This window comes from Ranitomeya imitator, chromosome 2 (genome assembly GCF_032444005.1).
Source record: "Ranitomeya imitator isolate aRanImi1 chromosome 2, aRanImi1.pri, whole genome shotgun sequence".
Lineage (NCBI taxonomy): Eukaryota > Metazoa > Chordata > Amphibia > Anura > Dendrobatidae > Ranitomeya > Ranitomeya imitator.
In genome coordinates this window covers 689,766,916-689,790,341 of record NC_091283.1, presented here as the reverse complement: position 1 = coordinate 689,790,341, position 23,426 = coordinate 689,766,916, and the positions used below count along the sequence as shown (strand labels likewise).

The 23,426-nt window shown below is 44.2% G+C and overlaps 1 protein-coding gene across 3 annotated transcripts in view; it reads left to right on the top strand.

Moving 5' to 3' along the window:
- DLG5 (discs large MAGUK scaffold protein 5) overlaps positions 1-23,426 on the top strand; it is a 679,445-nt gene that overhangs the window by 599,999 nt on the left and 56,020 nt on the right. For all 3 annotated transcript variants that reach the window (XM_069753072.1, XM_069753075.1, XM_069753073.1), the window contains 2 exons: positions 3,465-3,613; positions 14,299-14,469. In XM_069753072.1, coding sequence (XP_069609173.1) covers positions 3,465-3,613; positions 14,299-14,469 — 320 coding nt within the window. The remainder of the gene's footprint in view (positions 1-3,464; positions 3,614-14,298; positions 14,470-23,426) is intronic.

Genomic DNA, 23,426 nt, shown 5'->3' with positions numbered 1-23,426 from the left:
CGGTTGAGGGAGGTGTGGAAAGTGGTTCAGAGGAATATTGGGGAGGCTCAGGGCAAATATAAATTTTTTGCTGATAAAATACAATCGGTAGGGCCTGTATTCCAGGTGGGGAATAAGGTTATCTACCAATAATATAAGGTTGATGGTTCCTTCTGCTAAGCTGGTGCCTAAGTTCATCGACCCTTATGAGATTGTGGAGGTGATTAAACCATTCGGCCTTCCTTTTGCACCTGCCCCCATCGCTTCGGATCCTTATCATGTTCCATAAAGCCCTTTTGAAACCTTTTGTGTCCTCCTCAGGGGAGTCTCCGACTCATCTGTCACCTGTCTCGGTGGATGACCGAGTATGAGGTGGAACACGTGGTGGACTCTCGCATGGTCTGCTTTCACTTCAATACCTAGTTCATTGGAGGGGTTACGTTCCCGAGGACCGGTCATGGGTTCCAGCGCATTCGGTCCATGCTGATCAGTTGGTTTGGACCTTTCACGCGTGTTATCCTGTGGCCCCTCCATTAAGAGGAGGGTACTGTCATGATCCAGGTAGGGGCTTGCTTTCTTCCATCTCTTCCCCGTCCTGGTCATGTGTGGGTTAACCTTTCTCTGCCTCTCTTTGGTGCATGTTCGGCCATTTCTCTGCGCTGCTGCTGACAGCCCATGTCAGTTATAGTTCCAGTCTTCGGCTTGAGCCGCTGACCCCGTTACACCCTGATTTGTCCTCTTGCTGTTTCCTGACTCTCGGTGCTTGCACGTTCCCTGTACCCATCCTTGACTTAAATTTTTCGCCTGTGATTGGACCCCGTTGTGTTTTGACCCGGCTTGTTTTCTGACTGGTGTCTCTGTCTAACGTCCTCGGTATTCCGGCTCCCGACCGGCTCTGACCTTCTGGCTTGTTTCTGACTACGCATTTGTTTCTCCCCACTGGTACCTCGCTCCTGTCAGTTACCGACCTGGCTTTGTTGACTATCCTTCCCCCCCTTTGTGGAGGCCGCTGCAGCAGCGTGGGTTTATGTTAGTAGGGCCTTACTGAGTCCTCCGCTCTATCGACCTCTGGTGGAGGTCTCTTGTACCTGCTCAGCAGCGGCCACGACAGTCTGATTAAATAAACCAACTATAAATCAAGTGAGATAGCACTCACTATCTGTTTGTGTTGGGGGACTCTCACTTGACCGCGATATTCAGGCACACAGGGATGCTTGCTCACTTAAAGGGAACCTGTCACCCCGTTTTTGCAGTATGAGATAAAAATACCGTTAAATAGGGCCTGAGCTGTGTGTTACAATAGCATATTTTTTGTCCCCTGATTCCCCACCTATGCTGCCGAAATACCTTACCAAAGTCGCCGTTTTCGCCTGTCAATCAGGCTGGTCTGGTCAAAAGGGCGTGGTGAAATGGCTGCTTCTCCCCCACCTCTTGCTTATCTTTCCGGTGTTGGTGTAGTGGTTCTCACATGCGCAACAGCCGAAAAAGAGCGCGATCTGTGCTATTCCCCTGGTTATCGGTGGGGGCGGCCATCTTCCTGAGGCCGCGCGTGCGCAGATGAAGTGAAATGCAGTGTGCAGATGCAGAATGCAGTGAAATGTTTTGTGTCCTTTTGTAGTGTTTATTTCATGCAAGTTTCTTGCTGAGTGTCCCTGATGCCAGCTCTGTGCACACAAAGCGGCACCTACTAATCAGGTGCCAGTCTTATGCAGAAGCTGATTAATCTCATTTATAAGGCTTTCTTTTTCCCCTACAGGTCAATCCCTGAGGAAGCAGCATGCAAGCCGAGATGCGAACTCGGCTTCAGGAAAATGGCCACGGGATGCCACGCGTGCGCAGATGGAGATCGCGGCGGCCATTTTCCTGAAGCCGAGTTCGCATCTCGGCTTGCATGCAGAAAAAGGCAGAAAAAAGTCAGCTATATTTGCCAACACCAGTCACAGAAGCAATGCACCACAGGATACTGCAGGTCCCCTTTGATAAAGGCTAAAGTGCAGAATATTGATGAAACAACCACTCACACAACTATCAAATCATGGAAAGGGGCTGTCGCCGAGGATTAGAATTGCTCACAGATAAAGGTACCGTCACACTGGACGATATCGCTAGCGATCCGTGACGTTGCAGCGTCCTGGCTAGCGATATCGTCCAGTGTGACAGGCAGCAGCGATCAGGCCCCTGCTGTGATATCGCAGGTCGGGGAAGAAAGTCCAGAACTTTATTTCGTCGCTGGATCTCCTGCTGACATCGCTGAATCGGCGTGTGTGACGCCGATTCAGCGATGTCTTCGCTGGTAACCAGGGTAAACATCGGGTTACTAAGCGCAGGGCCGCGCTTAGTAACCCGATGTTTACCCTGGTTACCATCGTTAAAGGAAAAAAACAACCACTACATACTGTACTTACCTACCGCTGTCTGTCCCCGGTGCTCTGCTTCTCTGCTCTGGCTGTGAGCACAGCGGCCGGAAAGCAGAGCGGTGACGTCACCGCTCTGCTTTCCGGCTGCCCGGCGCTCACAGCCAGTGCAGAGAAGCACAGCGCCGGGGACAGACAGCGGTAGGTAAGTACAGTTAGGTCCATATATATTTGGACAGACAGCGGTAGGTAAGTATGTAGTGGTTGTTTTTTTTACTTTAACGATGGTAACCAGGGTAAACATCGGGTTACTAAGCGCGGCCCTGCGCTTAGTAACCCGATGTTTACCCTTGTTACCGGCATCGTTGGTCGCTGGAGAGCGGTCTGTGTGACAGCTCTCCAACGACCAAACAGCGACGCTGCAGCGATCCGGATCGTTGTCGGTATCGCTGCAGCGTCGCTTAGTGTGACGGTACCTTAAGGCTTGTATAGTGCACCAGTCACACAGATGAAGTGCACATTTTCTGGCTTACAGCTTATCAGTGACGCCCATTATATTAGATCAGGCAGGCTATCCAGTACTGTATAAGTGGGAAGCACACAGGGACAGACACCCTAATTTACAAAGCCAACATTGATGGGCCTGGCTATATCCTGCATATAAATTAAAACGAGTAATACTATGTAATATGCATGAGGTATCGTTCGATATTTTGGCCAATATGCAAAAGTTCCAAACCCATGTCAAGGGTCCTCATTGTTTTGCGAATCCCTACACTGAAGTCAAAAGCAAAAAACACAGTAAAAAAAATCTAAAACCATTACAGAAAAAAAAGTAATCGTGTATTCTGTTTTGAGAAACTCGTGTGAAGTTGAAATCAGCAAGCACATGCATAGCAGCATAGAGTAGCAGTAATACAGAGTAATCTAGATAAAAGAAACAAAGTAATACGATAATTGAAAACATTAAATACAGAAATATTAAAAAGGAGGGAAGTAATGAACTAAAACAAAACCCAAATGTCAAATAAAGATAAATATCTTGCGGGGGGCTTGCATATTATTATTTTTTCACATTTTCTTCCTATTCCTTTCTTTTTACCCAGTTTTTTTTATTGTTTCCCTCCTTAGTATGGCTCTGTTGATATGAGAAACAAAACAGCAGAGGAAGCCTATCTAGAGATGCTAAAGCCAACAGAAAACGTTAAATTGAAGGTGCAGCAAAAAGTGGATGAGTTCAACAAAATCAAAGACCAGGCTGGTGATGGGTTTTACATAAGGTCAGTCTCCTGAAACTTTATTAAACGTTTTCAGGAACATAATAATGTATGTCCTGTACTTAGAGTATTACAACAGTTTGATGATTGTCATGGTCCTCTTCTAATTAGCAGGATGATGGCACTACATTGTGTAATCTCCACAATTGACACAGGTCAAGCAGTTGTTACAGTTGTGTGAAAAAGTGTTTTCCCCTTTCCTGATTTCCTATTCTTTTGCATTTTTGTCAAACTTAAATGTTTCAGATCTCAAAACAAATTTAAATATTAGACAAAGATAACGCAAGGAAATACAAAATGCACTTTTTAAATTAAGGTTTTTATTATTGAGGGAAAAGTAAATCCAATTCTACAGAGCCCTGTGTGAAAAAGTTCCCAAGCCACACGCAGGCCTGATTCCTGCTACACCTGTTCCCAATGAAGAAATCACTTACCGTATATACTCGAGTATAAGCCGACCCGAGTATAAGCCGACCCCCCTAATTTTGCCACAAAAAACTGGGAAAACTTATTGACTCGAGAATAAGCCTAGGGTAGAAAATGCAGCATTTACCGGTGAATTTCAAAAATAAAAATAGATGCTCCATACCGTTCATTATTGCCCCATAGATGCTCCATATACAACTGTGCTATATAGAATGCTCTGCACCGTTGATTATGGCCCCATAGATGCTCCTTATAATGCTGTGCCATATATGCTCTGCACCTTTGATTATGGCCCCATAGATGCTCCTTATAATGCTGTGCCATATATGCTCTGCACCTTTGATTATGGCCCCATAGATGCTCCTTATGTTGTGCCATATATGCTCTGCACCTTTGATTATGGCCCCATAAATGCTCCTTATAATGCTGTGCCCCATATATGCTCTGCACCTTTATGGCCCCATAGGTGCTCCTTATAATGCTGTGCCCCATATATGCTCTGCACCTTTATGGCCCCATAGGTGCTCCTTATAATGCTGTGCCCCTTATATGCTCTGCACCTTTATGGCCCCATAGGTGCTCCTTATAATGCTGTGCCCCATATATGCTCTGCACCTTTATGGCCCCATAGGTGCTCCTTATAATGCTGTGCCCCATATATGCTCTGCACCTTTATGGCCCCATAGGTGCTCCTTATAATGTTGTGCCCCTTATATGCTCTGCACCTTTATGGCCCCATAGGTGCTCCTTATAATGCTGTGCCCCATTTATGCTCTGCACCTTTATGGCCCCATAGGTGCTCCTTATAATGTTGTGCCCCATATATGCTCTGCACCTTTATGGCCCCATAGGTGCTCCTTATAATGCTGTGCCCCATATATGCTCTGCACCTTTATGGCCCCATAGGTGCTCCTTATAATGCTGTGCCCCTTATATGCTCTGCACCTTTATGGCCCCATAGGTGCTCCTTAGAATGCTGCTGGTGCTGCCATAAAAAAAAAAAAAAAATCACATACTCACCTCTCTTCTCAGGACGCCGGCGCTTTCAATAATTACCTGCTCCTCTGCGGCTCCGTCTCCAGCACTGACGCTCAGCAGAGGGCGCGCACTGACTACGTCACAGCGCCCTCTAACCTGAGCGTCACTGCTAGAGGACGCTGCAGACGGAGCCGGAGCGAGGAGCAGGTAATTATAGCGCTGCGCTCCCCTTACCTGCTGCGGCGCGGTCCCTGCAGTCCCTGGCTTCTCCGGCGCTGCAGCTTCTTCCTGTAATTGAGCGGTCACATGGCACCGATCATTTACAGCAATGAATATGCGGCTCCTCCCCTATGGGGGTGGAGCTGCCTATTCATTTCTGTAATGAGCGGTGCCATGTGACCGCTCAGTGCAGGAAGAATCTGCAGCGCCGGAGAAGCCAGGGACTGCAGGGACCGCGCTGGGAGCAGGTAAGTATGACTACACAGCCCCCGCTCCACCTCCCCTGCTGACACCCGGGTATATGACTCGAGTATAAGCCGAGAGGGGGACTTTCAGCCCAAAAAAATGGGCTGAAAATCTCGGCTTATACTCGAGTATATACGGTAATTAGTACCGGCCTAACAAAGTGAAGTAGACCAAAAGACCCTCAAAATCTAGACATCATGCTGTTATTTAAAGAAATTCTGGAATAAATGAGAAACAAATTAACTGAGATCTATCAGTCTGGAAAAGGTTATAAAACTATTTCTCAATTTTTGGGACTCCAGCGAACCACAGTTAGAGCCATTATCCACAAATGGTGAAAACATGGAACAGGGGGGAACCTTGCCAGGAGTGGCCGGCCGACCAAAATTACCCCAAGAGCACAGCAAGGACTCATCCAAGTGGTCACAGAAGACCCCACAATAACATCCAAAGAATTTCAGGCCTCACTCGTTTCAGTTATGGTCTACGTTCATGACTCCACCATAAAAAAGAGACTGGGCTAAAATGGCATGCAGGGTAGAGTTCCAAGACGAAAACCTCTGCTAAGCAATAAGAACATAAAGGCATCTCAGTTTTGCCAGAACACATCTTGATGATCCCCTAAACTTTTGGGAGAATACTCTGTGGACTGACAAAACGTTGAACTTTTTGGAAGATATACTGTATGTCCCATTACATCTGGCATAGAAGGAACACAGCATTTCAGAAAAGGAACATCATACTAACAGTAAAATGTGGTGGTAGTGTGTTGGTCTGGGGATATTTTGCTGCTGCAGGACCTGGAAGACTTGCTGTGGTAAATGGAACCATGAATTCTGCTGTATTTCAAAAAAGCCTGAAGGAGAATGCCCGGCCATCTGTTCGTGACCTCAGGCTGAAGTGAAATTGGATTATGCAGTTGGGCAATGATCCAAAACACACCAGCAAATCAACCTCTGAATGGCTTAAGAAAAACAAAATTAAGACTTTGGAGAAGCCTAGTCAAAGTCCTGATCTTATTCCGATTGAGATGCTGTGGCATGACCTTAAAAAGGCTGTTCATAAATCCGAAGCCTTGAACGTCTTGACACTGGAGTCGGTGGTATCTAGACTTAAACAAATCACCCCTTTGAAATGGCCTTCTGGGAAACTGAAATAACTGGGTTTTTTCCTAACGGCAGATCCCTCTACGCTATATAAACATAATTTCCCTCCTCTGTTAGATAAAGTACAATTCTTACTCAAATCATATGATTTACCCTACCTTTCCTGGATTGGCAGGATTAATATAGTCAAATCCTATATTCTCCCCAGATCCCCGATCTGCGCTAGCGAGGAACGGACCGCGAACACTCCAAGCAGCGTTCGCAGACCGTCACTCAAATGACGGCACATCGCTAGCGCACGCCCAATGTTGGCGTGCGCTAGCGATGCGTTCGCCATTACAATCAATGGCGGCGTTAACAAACTACGTTACACCGCGTTATGCCGCGGTGTAACATAGTCCGTTAAACGGGGTCACATAACGCAATGTGACCCTAGCCTAAGCCTACATTTTACTCTCTATTACTCGCCATGTGTCTTACCTAGATTTCATTGCCTTAAATGTTCTAATATGTCTCAACCCTGTAAAAACTCAGGATTTCGAGTTCCTGATCCCCTGAGCTACAGTTCTAAGACTATTCGTACCATGCTATATACCTGAAAGTTGTGTTGTTTAGTTAAACACATTTCCTGACTTATATCTGTGGTTTTTTCAATTCACCGGTGGGCTTGCCTAACGTCGCTGCTCCATTATCTTGATTTTTTTGAAGATGTAAGTTCTTGTATGTTTATTTTCTTTGTAATTTTGAAAATTCTAAATAAAGAATTTTAAAAAAAAAGGCGGTTCATGATTGGAATACTTCCAGTGTGGCTGCAAATGTGGCTGCAAATTTTGCAAGGATGAGTGGGCCAAAATTCCTCCAGAGCGTTGTAAAAGACTTGTTGCCAGTTATCGAAAACACTTGATTGCAGTTGTTGCTGCTAAGGGTGGCTCAACCAGTTATTAGGTTTAGGGGGCAATCACTTTTTCCACATAGGGCTCTGTAGGTTTGGATTTCTTTTTCTTTTTCTTCATTTATAAACTGCATCTTGTGCTTACTTCTGTTTTCTTTGTCTAATATTTAAATTTGTTTGGGAATCTGAAACATTTAAGTGTGATAAACATGCAAAATAATAGGAAATCAGGAAGGGGACAAACATTTTTTCACCCAACTATATGTGAAATAGGCTTTGGCTTGTACTGCAGCTCAGTCCTATTCTAAGTTTTCACAGCAATCGTGTTCGTGAATGTGTCATCAGAAAATAGCCTATTGTTTAATGTTTTTAATGTTGTCTATATTTAAATAAAATCAAAAGTTTTAACACTGCTCACTAGACCTAACATATCTCTCACACACAAGCAGACTGTCTATGACCCTATTGAATTTTTTGTTCATTGTCTGATCTGGGCAAAGGTCTTTGTGAATGTATGGGAGTAAATGAATTGTGACTATCACCTCTTGTGAAGGGTTTGTTATCTACTGTATATAGAGAGGTGTTACCTTTCATTGTAATGCTATTATGTTAGGCATGGCAGCCAATGTGAAAATTGAAAGATTTATTTTTAACACTAGAAGTCGAGCTCCCCCCTGAAGTCCTGAAAGAGGGTCAAATGACCCTTAAGGTACCTTCACACATAACGATTTCGTTAACGATATCGTTGCAACATCACGCTTTTTGTGACATAGCAACGATCCCGCTAACGTTCTCGTTAGGTGTGACAGCGACCAACGATCAGGCCCCTGCTGGGAGATCGTTGGTCGTTGGGGAATGATCAGGATCTTTTTTTGGTCGCTGATCACCCGCTGTCATCGCTGGATCAGCGTCTGTGACGCCGATCCAGCGATGTGTTCATCGATGTGACGTCACAGCTGTGCTCTGCTTTACGGCCGGCACTGACACAGTCAGTGCGGGAAGCTGACGGCGGGGGACGTGACAGACATCGGAATGTGAGTATGTAGTGTTTTTTTTTTTTTTTACTTTTACAATGGTAACCAGGATAAATATCGGGTTACTAAGCGCGGCCCTGCACTTAGTAACCCGATGTTTACCCTGGTTACCCGGGGACTTCGGCATCGTTGAATACAGTTTCAACGATGCCAAAGTCGTTCCCCTGATCGTTGGTCGCTGGAGAGAGCTGTCTGTGTGACAGCTCCCCAGCGACCACACCACGACTTACCAACGATCACGGCCAGGTCGTATCGCTGGTCGTGATCGTTGGTAAGTCGTTTAGTGTAACGGTACCTTAAAGGCCCCGTCACACATAGCGAGATCGCTAGCGAGATCGCTGCTGAGTCACAAGTTTTGTGACGCAACAGCGATCTCAGTAGCGATCTCGCTATGTGTGACACGTACCAGCGATCAGGCCCCTGCTGTGAGATCGCTGGTCGTGTCGGAATGGCCTGGGCCATTTTTTGATTGTTGAGGTCCCGCTGACATCGCTGACGGCGTGTGTGACGCCGATTCAGCGATGTCTTTGCTGGTAACCAAGGTAAACATCGGTTAACTAAGCGCAGGGCCGCGCTTAGTAACCCGATGTTTACCCTGGTTACCATCGTTAAAGTAAAAAAAACAAACGCTACATACTTACCTACCGCTGTCTGTCCCCGGCGCTCTGCTTCTCTGGTCTGGCTGTGAGCGCCGGTCAGCCGGAAAGCAGAGCGGTGACGTCACCGCTCTGCTTTCCGGCCGCTGTGCTCACAGCCAGACCAGAGAAGCTGAGCGCCGAGGACAGACAGCGGTAGGTAAGTATGTAGCGTTTGTTATTTTTACTTTAACGATGGTAACCAGGGTAAACATCGGGTTACTAAGCGCGGCCCTGCGCTTAGTTACCCGATGTTTACCCTGGTTACCGGGGACCTCGGGATCGTTGGTCGCTGGAGAGCTGTCTGTGTGACAGCTCTCCAGCGACCAAACAGCGACGCTGCAGCGATCCGGATCGTTGTCGGTATCGCTGCAGCGTCGCTATGTGTGAAGGGGGCTTTAGTCCAAACTGACAACTCTGATGGCTCCAATTAGCATCCTTTCATTTGTAAATGTGGCCATTGCCTGAGGAATCTGCAGGTGGCAATTGTGTTGATCCACCTCAACAAAGGTCTTGTAAGAGAGTGTAAACAAAAGAATGTTAGCAAATTTGCATGCAGCCTTTTGTGCTGTGGGGGATAAATAGGTGACTGCTTCTCCTATTTTGTTCACAAGAAACAAAATGCATAGAAGGCACACCATTCAACAGGCATTGGAACTGATCCTGAGCAACACCAACCTTTCTGACTCAAATGGAGAACACATAGTCCTTCAACCGGATTCGGACTCTGAGATGTCTTCAGGTTAAATTTTTCAAATTACCTATTTTTATTTCCTGACTATCTTTTTGCTAGGTTCACATTTGAGAGAATTTCAGTTCCCTGCGAATCCAGCAGGGAACTTAGAAATTTTCTCAGCCTCCGCATGTTTCCTGCATGCGGGAGAGCGGGGAACGCGGTCCCTAGCAACCCGCTGTGTTTACTGGTTACCAGCTAAACAGCGGGCTGCGGGGAGTGTGATTCGCACCCCCGCATCCCTCCTCCCCAGGGAACACATCTTGAGGAGTTCTCTGTGTGGGGTGATGCGGGGGTGCAAATTGCACTCCCTGCAGCCCGCTGTGTAGCTGGTAACCAGTAAACACAGCGGGTTGCTAGGGACCATGTTCCCCGCTCTCCCGCATGCAGGGAACATGCGGAGGCTGAGAAAATTTCTAAGTTCCCTGCTGGATTCGCCGGGAACTGAAATTCTCTCAAATGTGAACCTAACCTTATTTAGAACCAAAACAAAATGTTAATTTGAAATTATTTATCTTGCAGATGAGGAGACTCCTCCTCTACCAAAAAAGAGAGCTCTGTTGGCGAGTGAGCCGACAGAGACCGCAAAAGATGGCACAGTGTGACGTGAAGTACAAGTGGGGAGACGTCTCCATTTCACCCCAATAGAACCGTACCCTACAGAGGGAGAGCCAAGTGCTAAGGCCAGACGAAGTGTCCAGAGTCGCCTTCAGAGCTTCCTCTGTTTTATCACTCTTGACATGCTTCGTAGCATTCAAGAGTGGACTACTCAACATGCACGCCAAACGGAGCAGGTGGATTGGTTCATGGGTCTCCCAGAACTAATTTATTTCAGTCATTATCTTGCGGGGGGGGGGGGGGGGGTGACCAAGGTTCCATCACTATGTGACAGCTGGTCAGCAAACCTGGCAAACCCAAGGATCATTGCAACTATGACCCGAAACCGCTTCCAAGACATCATGCAACACCTACGCTTTGATGACATGTTCACACGCAGTGAGCGAGTGGAGACCGATAAGTTTGCTGCAATCTCCGATGTGTGGAGATCGTTTGTCACCAACTGCATCGCATCCTACAACCCTGGTTGACACATCACTATTGATGAACAGCTTTTCCCGTCAAAGACTCGCTGCTGTTTTCTGCAATACATTGCAATAAAACCAGACAAGTTTGGCATCAAATTTTGGGTGGCTTCGACTTGAAATCAAAGAATATCTCTAATGTCCTCCCATATCTTGGCAAGGACCCCAGTCGTCCCAGCGGGGAGAGACTGTCCGAAACTGTAGTGATGAGGCTGATGGAACCATTCATGGACAAGGGCAGAACTGTAACTACAGACAATTTCTTTACATCATTGTCACTTGCACAACGACTGCTTAGCTGGAAAACCACTATCCTCGGCACAGTCAACAAGAGTTGCCGGCAAATTCCTCAATCCGCTAGATAGATGGACCGCACTGAATTCACCATTCAGGTGTTTTCAACCACTGGTGCCACACTGACAGTGTATGCACCCAAACGAAAGAAGGCCGTCTACATTCTCAGCAGCATGCACAGCGTGGTTGAGACTGAGGATACCAACAAAAGGAAGCCAAACACAGTCACACAATACAACCACACAAAGTGCGGTGTGGATGTAATGGACTAAATGGTGCGGGAGTACAGCGTGCATGCAGGAACACGGAGATGGCCAGTCGCCGTGTTCTACAACATGATTGACATGGCAGCACTGAATGCTCATGTTCTTTAGCGCTGGGGTCCTGGGTTCAAATCCCACCCAGGACAACATCTGCAAAGAGTTTGTATGTTCTCTCTGTGTTTGCGTGGGTTTCCTCCGGGCACTCCGGTTTCCTCCCACATTCCAAAGACATACTGATAGGGAATTTAGATTGTGAGCCCCATCGGGGACAGTGATGATAATGTGTGCAAAACTGTAAAGCGCTGCGGAATATGTTAGCGCTATATAAAAATAAAGATTATTATTATTATTTATCAGGCATGCACTGGGGTGCAGGAGAGATGGATGGACTTCCTGGTTGAGCTGCAAAAGAGTTAGGTGGCTCTCATGTGACTGAAAAGAAGGCACGCAAGGAAAAACTCCTTCAGCAAGAACCTTCCACACCCAGCCCTGGCAAAAGGGCGAAGTGTCAGGTCAACCATCGATGCACGAATAATTGTGCAACTGAGAGATGTGTTGACTGCTACAAATACACGTGTGGCAAATGTACCAGGGACATACCCAGGCAGTGCCAGGTATGTTCCGACAGTGCAGACAGACTGCTGAGTGAGTGCAGAAATGCTAGTCACACAAGAAAGACATGCTACTCACACACACACGCAGCCCCCCACTGCAGCCTATTGTAAATATGTGTGGAACTGTTTTATTCCTTGTATTTTTTAAATTATTTTTATAACAAAAATAAAAAGCTTGAAAACAAATAACAGTTGTTCTTTTGTATATTTTTCACACTGAAATTTCAGTCCTCTTGTGCGATTTTCGCGGGATTTTTTTTCGCTAGTCTGCTTGAGGCTTTAGACACAAATGCTTCTGGTCATTACTCACAGCTGTACCTTGCTCTAAAATTTTAATTCTCTATTTAAAATATATAAAAAATTATTCATTGTTTCAGTGCTTTTTTGCTCAAATAAAACTAAACTAAATATAATATGTATAGTCTTTATATTATCAAATACAATAAACTGAATAGAACTAACTAGAAACTAAAGGTACCTTCACACTGAGCAACTTTAGAACGAGAACGACAGCGATCCGTGACGTTGCAGCGACCTGGATAGCGATCTCGTTGTGTTTGACACGCAGCAGCGATCAGGATCCCGCTGTGACATCGCTGGTCGTAGCTAATAAAGTCCGGAACTTTATTTGGTCGTGATTCGTCATGTTTGACAGCAAAAGCAACGATGCCTGCAATGTTTTTTCATGGAGCTAACAACCAGCAAGAACGATAAGTACGTCACTGGATCGCTCCTGCATCGTTCTGCTGTTGCCGTGTTTCACGTCTCCTAGCGACCTAAATAGCTACGCTGCAGCGATCGGCTCGTTGTCTATATCACTGCATCGTCGCTTAGTGTAACGGTACGGTACCTTTAATGCCTAAACTAAATAGAAAACAACAACCTCCTGTGGTGCGACAGTAATGGCCTTAATTACAGAATAAAAGACGGTGATTAGAGGATGTTAGCTAAAATCCTTCAGGTCATTCGACCCGTCTCTGGGTTCCAAAGGTAGAAATGTTAAATGACCCCTCTCTGGGACTTCTAGTGTTAAATGTAGATGATATGATAAAATTAAATCTAAAAAATAAGTTAGCAATTATACCACTATTTGGGGGTTGCTACAAATATTTGGGGGTTCACCTTGACAGTAAACTCGATTGGAGGTGTCATACAGAAAAGGTTTACAAGAAGGGAATGAGCAGACTGTACTTTCTTCGGAAGCTCAGGTCATTCAATGTGTGCAGTAAAATGCTGGAAATGTTCTACCAGTCCGTTGTGGCAAGCGCCATCTTTTTTGCTATCATATGCTGGGGCTGTAGTGTGCAAGTAGCTGCCGCTAATAAGCTCAACAAACTTATCAAGAAGGCAAGCGCGGCTGCTGGCCTTTATCTGTGCTCTTTTGAGGAGGTATTGGAGGATAGAATTCATAAGAAGTGTAGGGCTATAATGAACAATATTACACACCCACTATATGAGCTGTTCTTGAAGCAGAAGAGCACTTTCAGCAGCTGGCTAATCCTACTAAGGTGTAAGAAGGAGAAATTCAGGAAATCGTTTGTACCTACTGCTATGGGGATGTATAATAATTTCCTAAGGGTGGTAGACAATAATGACTGATTGCAGGTGTACTAATGTCAATTAACAGTGATTTATATACCTGAACCACCCACATTTATTTGTTATGTAATGTTGGTATACCTGTGCAAGATTTGTGTCCAAATATTTTATGTACTGCTGTTTGTATTGCTGCTGTAATAATGTAATTTCCCCCCAGGATCAATAAAGTGTATCACATCGTATTACTACTTGTACTAATTGTACTACTGGTCTGCTTAGGTATAGATGGCCTTTCCTTATGATAGGTCATTGGTATCAGTTCTGTCAAGGTCTGACACCCTCTACCTGGATTTGCCACAGTCAGATATTGCAGCTCTGCTCCCGTTAAAGTGAAAAGGATCTTTGCTACAGTACTTGAGAATGCCCACTACACAGTGTACAGACCCTTGCTTCTCTCATCAATCAGTAAGGCCCATTGTGGTACTTATTCACTGAAGTAAACACATTTATTGCCCTTTTGATCACTGTTTTTACAAGATGAAGCAGGATGCTTCCATAAATATGATTTTATTGTTTATGAAAGAGAATGGAAGCAGCATTACCATTCAATAACATGTTTTCCTGCAGAGCCCTTTATGATCGACAAGCTGAACATCCTCAGGAGTTGAGTTTCAAGAAGGATGATATTTTATTTGTGGATGACACACTCCCTCAAGGAGCTTTTGGTACATGGATGGGTTGGCAGCTCGATGAGAATGCACAGAAACTGGAAAGGGGTCAAATTCCCAGTAAATATATGTGAGTATTAAAATTGTTGCAAAGCTTGTAAATCATTTACTGTATGTAAATTTCTTAATATAGGATTTACTATCTGTTTTGGTATATTCCAAAGATTATTATGATAAGTTGCCAAAAAGCCACTTTTATTATTATACATTTTTATAGCGCCATTTATTCCATGGCGCTTTACATGTGAATACGGGGCAAATATAGACAAATACATTAAACATGAGCAGATAACAAGGCACACGAGTACATAAGGAGGGAGGACCCTGCCCGCGAGGGCTCACAGTCTGCAGGGGGTGGGTGAGGATACACTAGGAGAGGGAAATACATACATGGCAACTGCAAATACATACAGGCAAAATTATTAATATAATCCCTGATGAGGTGTAAAGTGGGAACCTGTAACCTCAGAAAACGCTATATAAGCTATATATGCAGATATAGTGTTAATAGTGTTGCCTAACCTACAAAGATGCACTGCAGAGTTGGCTATCAATCAAAGAGCTTACAGCTCACAGTATAATGTAGAATATAATGAGCAGTGCTGTGAGAGGTGACTATAGCTGCTCTGTTCACGCTCCCTGGACCGAACGCCGGTGACTCCTGAGAGGAAATAAGTTCATTTTCTCTAGGTAGCTGCACTTTCAGTACTATTGCAGCCAGGCATCATTGTAACGCTAGTTACGTGCAGATTGAAAAAAATAAATAAATACATTTAAAAAAAATAATAATGATGTACAGCTATGGCAAAAATTAAGAGACCACTGGACAGTTTTATAAAAATCAGCTTCTCTACATGTCTGACAGTCATTCCATTCCAGTGTCACTTGAATTCCAACCAGAGTACACCTCATTCTACTTAATGTGCTTCTGATTAGGTGATCATCTGAACCAAATCTTATTTAACGAATGAAAGTGTAAAAAACACTGCTATGGTGTTCACAATCCTCTTGCAGTAGGGCAAGCTGGATGGCAAAACAAGTACTAGTAATATTCCACAAGTAATAGGAATGAAAAAATAACTTTTAACCATGCCAAAGGAGTTGAAAAGAAAAGTCTTGCATGAAGAAAAGAAGGGCTCAATTCTGGCTTTACTAGCAGAGGGACACAGTGAGCGTCATGTTGCCTCCATCCTTAAAATTTCTAAGACAGCAGTCCATTACAACAAGGTAAGGTAGCAGACATTGGGGACAACAAAGCTACAGACCGGCAGAGGGCGAAAATGACTCTCCACTGACCGGGATGGCCATCATCTTATTCAAATGTCTCTCAGCAACTGCAGTGTAACATCAAGTGACCTACAGAAGGAATGCCAAATGGCAGCTGGGGTGAAGTGCACGACAAGAACAGTTTGTAACAGGCACCTAGAGGCAGGACACAAGTCATGTAAAGCTATAAAAAAGCCTTTCATCAATGAGAAGCTAAGGAGAGCCAGGCTGAAGTTTGCCAAAGACCATAAGGATTGGACCATAGAGGACTGGAGTAAGGTAATCTTCTTTGGTGAGTCTAATTTTTAGCTTTGCCCAACACCTGGTCGTCTAATGGTTAGACGAAGACCTGGAGAGGTGTACAAGCCACAGTGTCTTGCACCCACTGTGAAATTTGGTGGAGGATCGGTGATGATCTGGGGATGCTTCAGTAAGGCTGGAATTGGGCAGGTTGGTCTTTGCGAAGGACGTATGAATTAAGCTGCATACAAGGTTATCCTGAAAAAACAGTTGATTCCTTCTGCTCAGACAATGTTCCCCAACACTGAGGACTGGTTTTTCAAGCAGGACAATGCGCCATGCCACACAGCTAGGTCAATCAAGGTGTGGATGAAGTAGCACCACATCAAATTCCTGTCATGGCCAGCCCAATTTCCAGACCTGAACCCCATTGAAAACCTTTGTAATGTAATCAAGAGGAAGATGGATAGTCACAAGCCATCAAACAAAGAACTGCTTAAATTGTTGTACCAGGAGTGGCATAAGGTCATCTAAAAGCAGTGTGAAAGACTGGTGGAAAGCTGCCAAGACGCATGAAAGCTGTGATTAAAAATCATGGTTATTCCACAAAATATTGATTTCTGAACTCTTCCTGAGTTAGAACATTAGTATTGTTGTTTCTAAATGATTATGAACGTGTTTTTTTTGCATTATTTGAGGTCTGCAAGCAATGCATTTTTTTGTTATTTTGACCATTTCTCATTTTCAGAAAACAAATACAAAATTTATTGCTTGGAACTTCGGCGACATGTTGTCAGCAGTTTATAGAATAAAAGAACTATTTACGTTTTACCCAAAAATATACCTGTAAAGAGAAAAATCAGACAAACTGAAAATTTTGCAGTGGTCTCAATTTTTGCCAGAGAAAATAAGTTTACATACTGCGGCAGAATTTTTGCTTTCTTGGCCATTTTTCTGATAATATGAATGATAACACCAAAACTTTTTCTCCACTCATGGTTAGTGGTTGGGTGAAGCCATTTCTTGCCAAACTACTGTGTTTTCTCTTTCTAAATCATAATGACAACACAAAACATCCAAATGACCCTGATCAAAAGTTCACATACCCCATTTCTTAATACCGTGAATTGCCCCCTGTAACATCAATGACAGCTTGAAGTCTTTTGTCGCAGTTGTGGATGAGGTTCTTTATTTTCTCAGATGGTAAATCTGCCCACTCTTCTTGGCAAAAAGCCTCCAGTTCCTGTGAATTCCTGGGCTGTCTAGCATGAACTGCGCACTTGAGATCTCCCCAGAGTGGCTCAATGATATTGAGGTCAGGAGACTGAGATGGCCACTCCAGAACCTTCACTCTGTTCTGCTCTAGCCAATGACAGGTCGACTTGGCCTTGTGTTTTGGATCGATGTCATGTTGGTACGTCCAAGTACATCTCATGTGTAGCTTTCGGGCTGATGATTGCAAATTTGCCTCCAGTATTTTCTGATAACTTTGACCAAGTTTCCGGTGCCTTTGTAGCTCACACATCGTCAAAACATCAGCGATCCACCTCCGTGATTTACAGTAGGAATGGTGATCCTTTCATCATAGACCTTGTTGACCTATCTCCAAATGTACCATTTATGGTTGTGGACAAAAAGTTCAATAATAATAATAATTTTTATTTACAGGTCCTTCTCAAAAAATTAGCATATAGTGTTAAATTTCATTATTTACCATAATGTAATGATTACAATTAAACTTTCATATATTATAGATTCATTATCCACCAACTGAAATTTGTCAGGTCTTTTATTGTTTTAATACTGATGATTTTGGCATACAACTCCTGATAACCCAAAAAACCTGTCTCAATAAATTAGCATATCAAGAAAAGGTTCTCTAAACGACCTATTACCCTAATCTTCTGAATCAACTAATTAACTCTAAACACATGCAAAAGATACCTGAGGCTTTTATAAACTCCCTGCCTGGTTCATTACTCAAAACCCCCATCATGGGTAAGACTAGCGACCTGACAGATGTCAAGAAGGCCATCATTGACACCCTCAAGCAAGAGGGTAAGACCCAGAAAGAAATTTCTCAACAAATAGGCTGTTCCCAGAGTGCTGTATCAAGGCACCTCAATGGTAAGTCTGTTGGAAGGAAACAATGTGGCAGAAAACGCTGTACAACGAGAAGAGGAGACCGGACCCTGAGGAAGATTGTGGAGAAGGACCGATTCCAGACCTTGGGGAACCTGAGGAAGCAGTGGACTGAGTCTGGTGTGGAAACATCCAGAGCCACCTTGCACAGGCGTGTGCAGGAAATGGGCTACAGAGAAGCAGCACTGGACTGTTGCTAAGTGGTCCCAAGTACTTTTTTCTGATGAAAGCAAATTTTGCATGTCATTCGGAAATCAAGGTGCCAGAGTCTGGAGGAAGACTGGGGAGAAGGAAATGCCAAAATGCCTGAAGTCCAGTGTCAAGTACCCACAGTCAGTGATGGTGTGGGGTGCCATGTCAGCTGCTGGTGTTGGTCCACTGTGTTTCATCAAGGGCAGGGTCAATGTAGCTAGCTATCAGGAGATTTTGGAGCACTTCATGCTTCCATCGGCTGAAATGCTTTATGTAGATGAAGATTTCATTTTTCAGCACGACCTGGCACCTGCTCACAGTGCCAAAACCACTGGTAAATGGTTTACTGACCATGGTATTACTGTGCTCAATTGGCCTGCCAACTCTCCTGACCTGAACCCCATAGAGAATCTGTGGGATATTGTGAAGAGAAAGTTGAGAGACGCAAGACCCAACACTCTGGATGAGCTTAAGGCCGCTATTGAAGCATCCTGGGCCTCCATAACATCTCAGCAGTGTCACAGGCTGATTGCCTCCATGCCACGCCGCATTGAAGCAGTCATTTCTGCCAAAGGATTCCCGACCAAGTATTGAGTGCATAACTGAACATTATTATTTGATGTTTTTTTTGTTTGTTATTAAAAAACACTTTTATTTGATTGGATGGGTGAAATATGCTAATTTATTGAGACAGGTTTTTTGGGTTATCAGGAGTTGTATGCCAAAATCATCAGTATTAAAACAATAAAAGACCTGACACATTTCAGTTGGTGGATAATGGATCTATAATATATGAAAGTTTAATTGTAATCATTACATTATGGTAAATAATGAAATTTAACACTATATGCTAATTTTTTGAGAAGGACCTGTATATAGCGCCAACATATTCGGCCGCACTTTACAATTAAGCGGGGACATGTACAGACAATAAATTCAGTACAAGTTAAGACAATTTAAACAGTGACATTAGGGGTGAGGTCCCTGCTCGCAAGCTTACAATAGGTGAAAAGTGCTTGTTATTTCAGGTCTGGCAATTATAATAAATAGGGATTTTCATATAAAGCTGCATGATCCGGTCATCAGCCCGTGTGTTTAAGTGCAATAGTCAAGTATCAAGTGCAGTTATCGTGTGCATGGAGGGTGTGGAGACAGATGAATAGTAGTGTGCAGATTCACATGCAGATAATATTTGGAAGGAGGGAACAGGACAAAGTTAGTTTACTGAGTAGTTGATGTGGTAGGCTTGTTTGAAGAGATGGATTTTTAAAGCACGCTTGAATAGGTCGTGGCTAGGTATCAATCTGATCGTCTGGGGAAGTGCATTCCAGAGAGCTGGCGCAGCACGAGAGAAGTCTTGGAGACGGAAGTGCGAGGTTCGGATTACGGGGGATGTTAGTCTTAGGTCATTTGTAGAACGGAGGGCACGTGTAGGGCGATAGACGGAGATGAGAGAGGAGATATAAGGCGGTGCAGAACTGTGGAGAGCTTTGTGGCTGAGAGAGATGAGTTTATACTGGACCCTGTAGTGAATGGGTAGCCAGTGTAATGACTGGCACAAGATGGAGGCATCGGTGAAGCGGCTGGACAGAAATATGACCCTGGCTGCTGCATTCAAGATAGATTGGAGAAAAGAAAGTTTGGAAAGAGGGAGACTGATCAGAAGAGAGTTGCAGTAGTCCAGACGAGAATGAATAAGAGCGACAGTAAGAGTCTTAGCAGTTTCAAAGGTGAGAAAAGGTCGGATTCTGGAGATGTTTTTAAGATGCAGGTTACAGGAGCAAGTGAGTGATCGGATATAGGGAGTAAAGGAAAGTTCAGTGTCGAATATGACCCCAAGACAGCGGGCATGCTGCTTGGGAGTTATGGTTGAACCCTCTAGGGTAATTTCGATGTTGGGTAGAGTGAGGATAGTAGAAGGGAGAAACACAAGTAGTTCAGTTTTGGAGAGATTTAGTTTCAGATAGAGGGAGGACATGATGTTAGAGACTTTTGTCTATTTTGAATTAGATTTGGGGTGATGTCAGGGGAAGAAGTGTATAATTGGGTGTCGTCAGCATACAGATGGTACTGGAACCCAAATCTGCTGATTGATTGTCCAATAGGGGCAGTGTATAGAGAGAAAAGGAGGGGGCCCAGGACTGAGCCCTGCGGAACCCCGATAGTAAGGGGACGAGGAGAGGAGAGGAAGAGGAGCTGGCATAAGATACAGTGAAGGAGCGGTCAGAGAGGTAGGAGGAGAACCAGGAGAGGGCTGTGTCCTTGAAGCCTATGGAGCGGAGCATAGTGAGAAGGAGCTGGTGATCCACAGTATCAAATGCGGCAGATAGATCCAGGAGAATCAGCAGAGAGCAATGACCTTTGGATTTAGCTGTTATTAGATCACTAGAGACTTTAGTGAGGGCAGTTTCAGTGGAGTGTAAAGAGCGGAAACCAGATTGTAAGGGGTCAAGAAGAGTTATCCGAGAGATAGCGGATTAGACGGGAGTAGACCAAGCGTTCCAGGAGTTTAGAGATGAAGGAAAGGTTAGAGAGAGGTCTGTAGTTAGCTGTGCAGTTCTGGTCCAGGGATGGCTTTTTAAGTAAAGGGGTAATGATGGCATGTTTAAATGAGGAGGGAAAGATACCTGAAGAAAGAGAGAGGTTAATTTTTTTAGTCAGGTGAGTGGTGACCATTGGTGAGAGAGACTGCAGGAGAGGTGAAGGAATGGGGTCACTATTGCAGGTTGTAGGCCGAGCAGAAGTGAGGTGCTTGGAAACTTCTTCTGAAACAGGCTCAAAGATATCTAATGAGCTTGAGGTGCTGCAGGGAAGAGGATCCAGGCACTGAGGAGATTGGGCAGAGATATCCTGATGGATGTGGTTGATTTTTTCTAGGAAATAAGTGGCCAGATCCTTACCACTGAGATTGAAGATGGGGCCTGTACCTTAGGTTTCAGGAGGGAGTTTAAGGTTTCAAAAAGTCGTTTTGGGTTGTTGGATAGTGAGGTGATGAGGGTGGTGAAGTAGGATTGTTTGGCCAGAGAAAGGGCAGAGTTATACGTTTTGAGCATGAACTTATAGTGGATGAAGTCTTCTGCTAAGAGAGATTTTCTCCACTGCCGCTCTGCACACCTTGAGCAACGCTGAAGAAAGCATGATTGCATAGTGTGCCAGGACTGCCGTTGTCTGTGTCGGGTCTTTCTGCGTGTAGAAGGTGCTGCTTCATCCAGGGCATTCTTCAGTGTAATATTGAATTGTGACAATGCTAAGTCTGGACAGGAGAGGGAGGAGATGGGGGCTAAAGATGTGTGGAAGTTGTCCATAAGCTGCTGGGTATTAATGGTACGTGTATTCCGATAAGTGTGGTAAGTGGGGGTGTCCTGGGTGAGGAGACAATTCTTAACAGAGAAGGAAAGAAGGTTGTGGTCCGAGAGCGGGAGAGTGGAGTTAGTAAAGTCGTGCGGCGATCCGGGACGGGAGAAAACCAGGTCCAGAGTATTCCCGTCCTCATGCGTAGGAGAATTGGTAAACTGTGAGGGGTTGAATGAAGAAGTTAGAGAGAGAAGATGAGAGGCAGATTGGGAGAGGGGAGTTCAATTTTGGATTCATCACTCCAAATTTCCTTGTTCCAGAAGTTTTGATGATTTTCTCTATGCTGTTTTGCCTATTGTGGAGACGAGTTACTTTCTGGCATTTGTGCAGTAATGGCTTTCTTCTGCCGACTCGACCATTCAGCCCATTTTTCTTCAAGTGCCTCCTTATTGTGCATCTTGAAACAGCCACACTGCTAGTTTTCAGAGAGTCCTGTAGTTCAGATGATGTTATTTTCGAGATTTTCTTTGCATCCCGAACAATTTTCCTGGCAGTTGTGGACAAAATTTTTGTTGGTCTACCTGACCGTAAGTTTTGATTTTACAGAGCCCCTGATTTTCCATTTTTTGATCACAGTTTGGACATTGCTGATTGGCATTGGATATCTTTTTGTATCCCTTTCCTGTTTTATACAGGTCAACTAACTTTTCTCGTAGATCCGATGGCAATTCTTTTGCTTTCACCATGACTCATGATCTAGAAATGTCAGTGGCTGCATGAAAGATGCAAGAGTCTGTCTGGATTCCAGAAACTCACTCAGCTTTTCTGCACACACACTGATTACAAGCAAATGGTCACAAGTGGGGATGTTATCTTTAGTATCCATTCAAACCCATTTGTGTCAACGTCTGTGCATGTTATCAAGCCAAAATCATCAGGGTATGTGAACTTTTGATCAGGGTCATTTGGATGTTTTGGGTTGTCATTATGATTAAACCCCTTAGTGATGGAGCCAAACTTTGAAATCTGACCAGTGTCATTTTATGTGGTAATAACTCTTCAACCCTTCAACAAATCACAGTGATTTTGAGACCGTTTTTTCGTGGCACATTACACTTTATGAAAATGTTAAATTTAGGTCGATATGTTTTATGTTTATTGATAAAAAATATCAGAAATTTGAGAAAAATGTAAAAAAAAATTAGCAATTTTCAAACTTTGAATGATTATCCCTTTAATCCAGATAATCATACCACTGAAGAACATTAATAAATAGCATTTCCCACATGCCTGCTTTAGATCAGCACCATTTGTAAAATGTTCTTTTATTTTGTTAGCATTTTAGGAGGTTTAAAAATGTAGCAGTAATTTTTCATTTTTTCAAGGAAATTTAATTTATTTTTTTAGTGATCTATCCATGTTTGAAGTGCCTTTAGGGGTCCCATATATTGGGAAACCCCCAAAAGTTATACCATTTTAAAACAGCACCCCCTGACATATTGAAAACTGCAGTCAGGTAGTTGTTTAACCCTTCAGGTGATTTTCAGGAATTAAAATGGCATGACAAAAATGAAAATATGTATTTTTACCACCTAAATGCCGCTAACTTCTGAACAGGTTAAAGGGAACCTGTCACCCCGTTTTTTCAGTAGGAGATAAAAATACCGTTAAATAGGGCCTGAGCTGTGCTTTACAATAGGGTATATTTTGTCCCCTGATTCCCTACCTATGCAGCGCGTGCGCAGATTGACATCGCGGCGGCCATTTTCCTGAAGCCGAGATTCGAACTCGGCTTCAGGAAAATGGCCGCCGCGATGTCCATCTGCGCACGCGCGGCATCCCGCGGCCATTTTCCTGAAGCCCGGGGAAGCCGGAGACTCCATCTGCGCACGC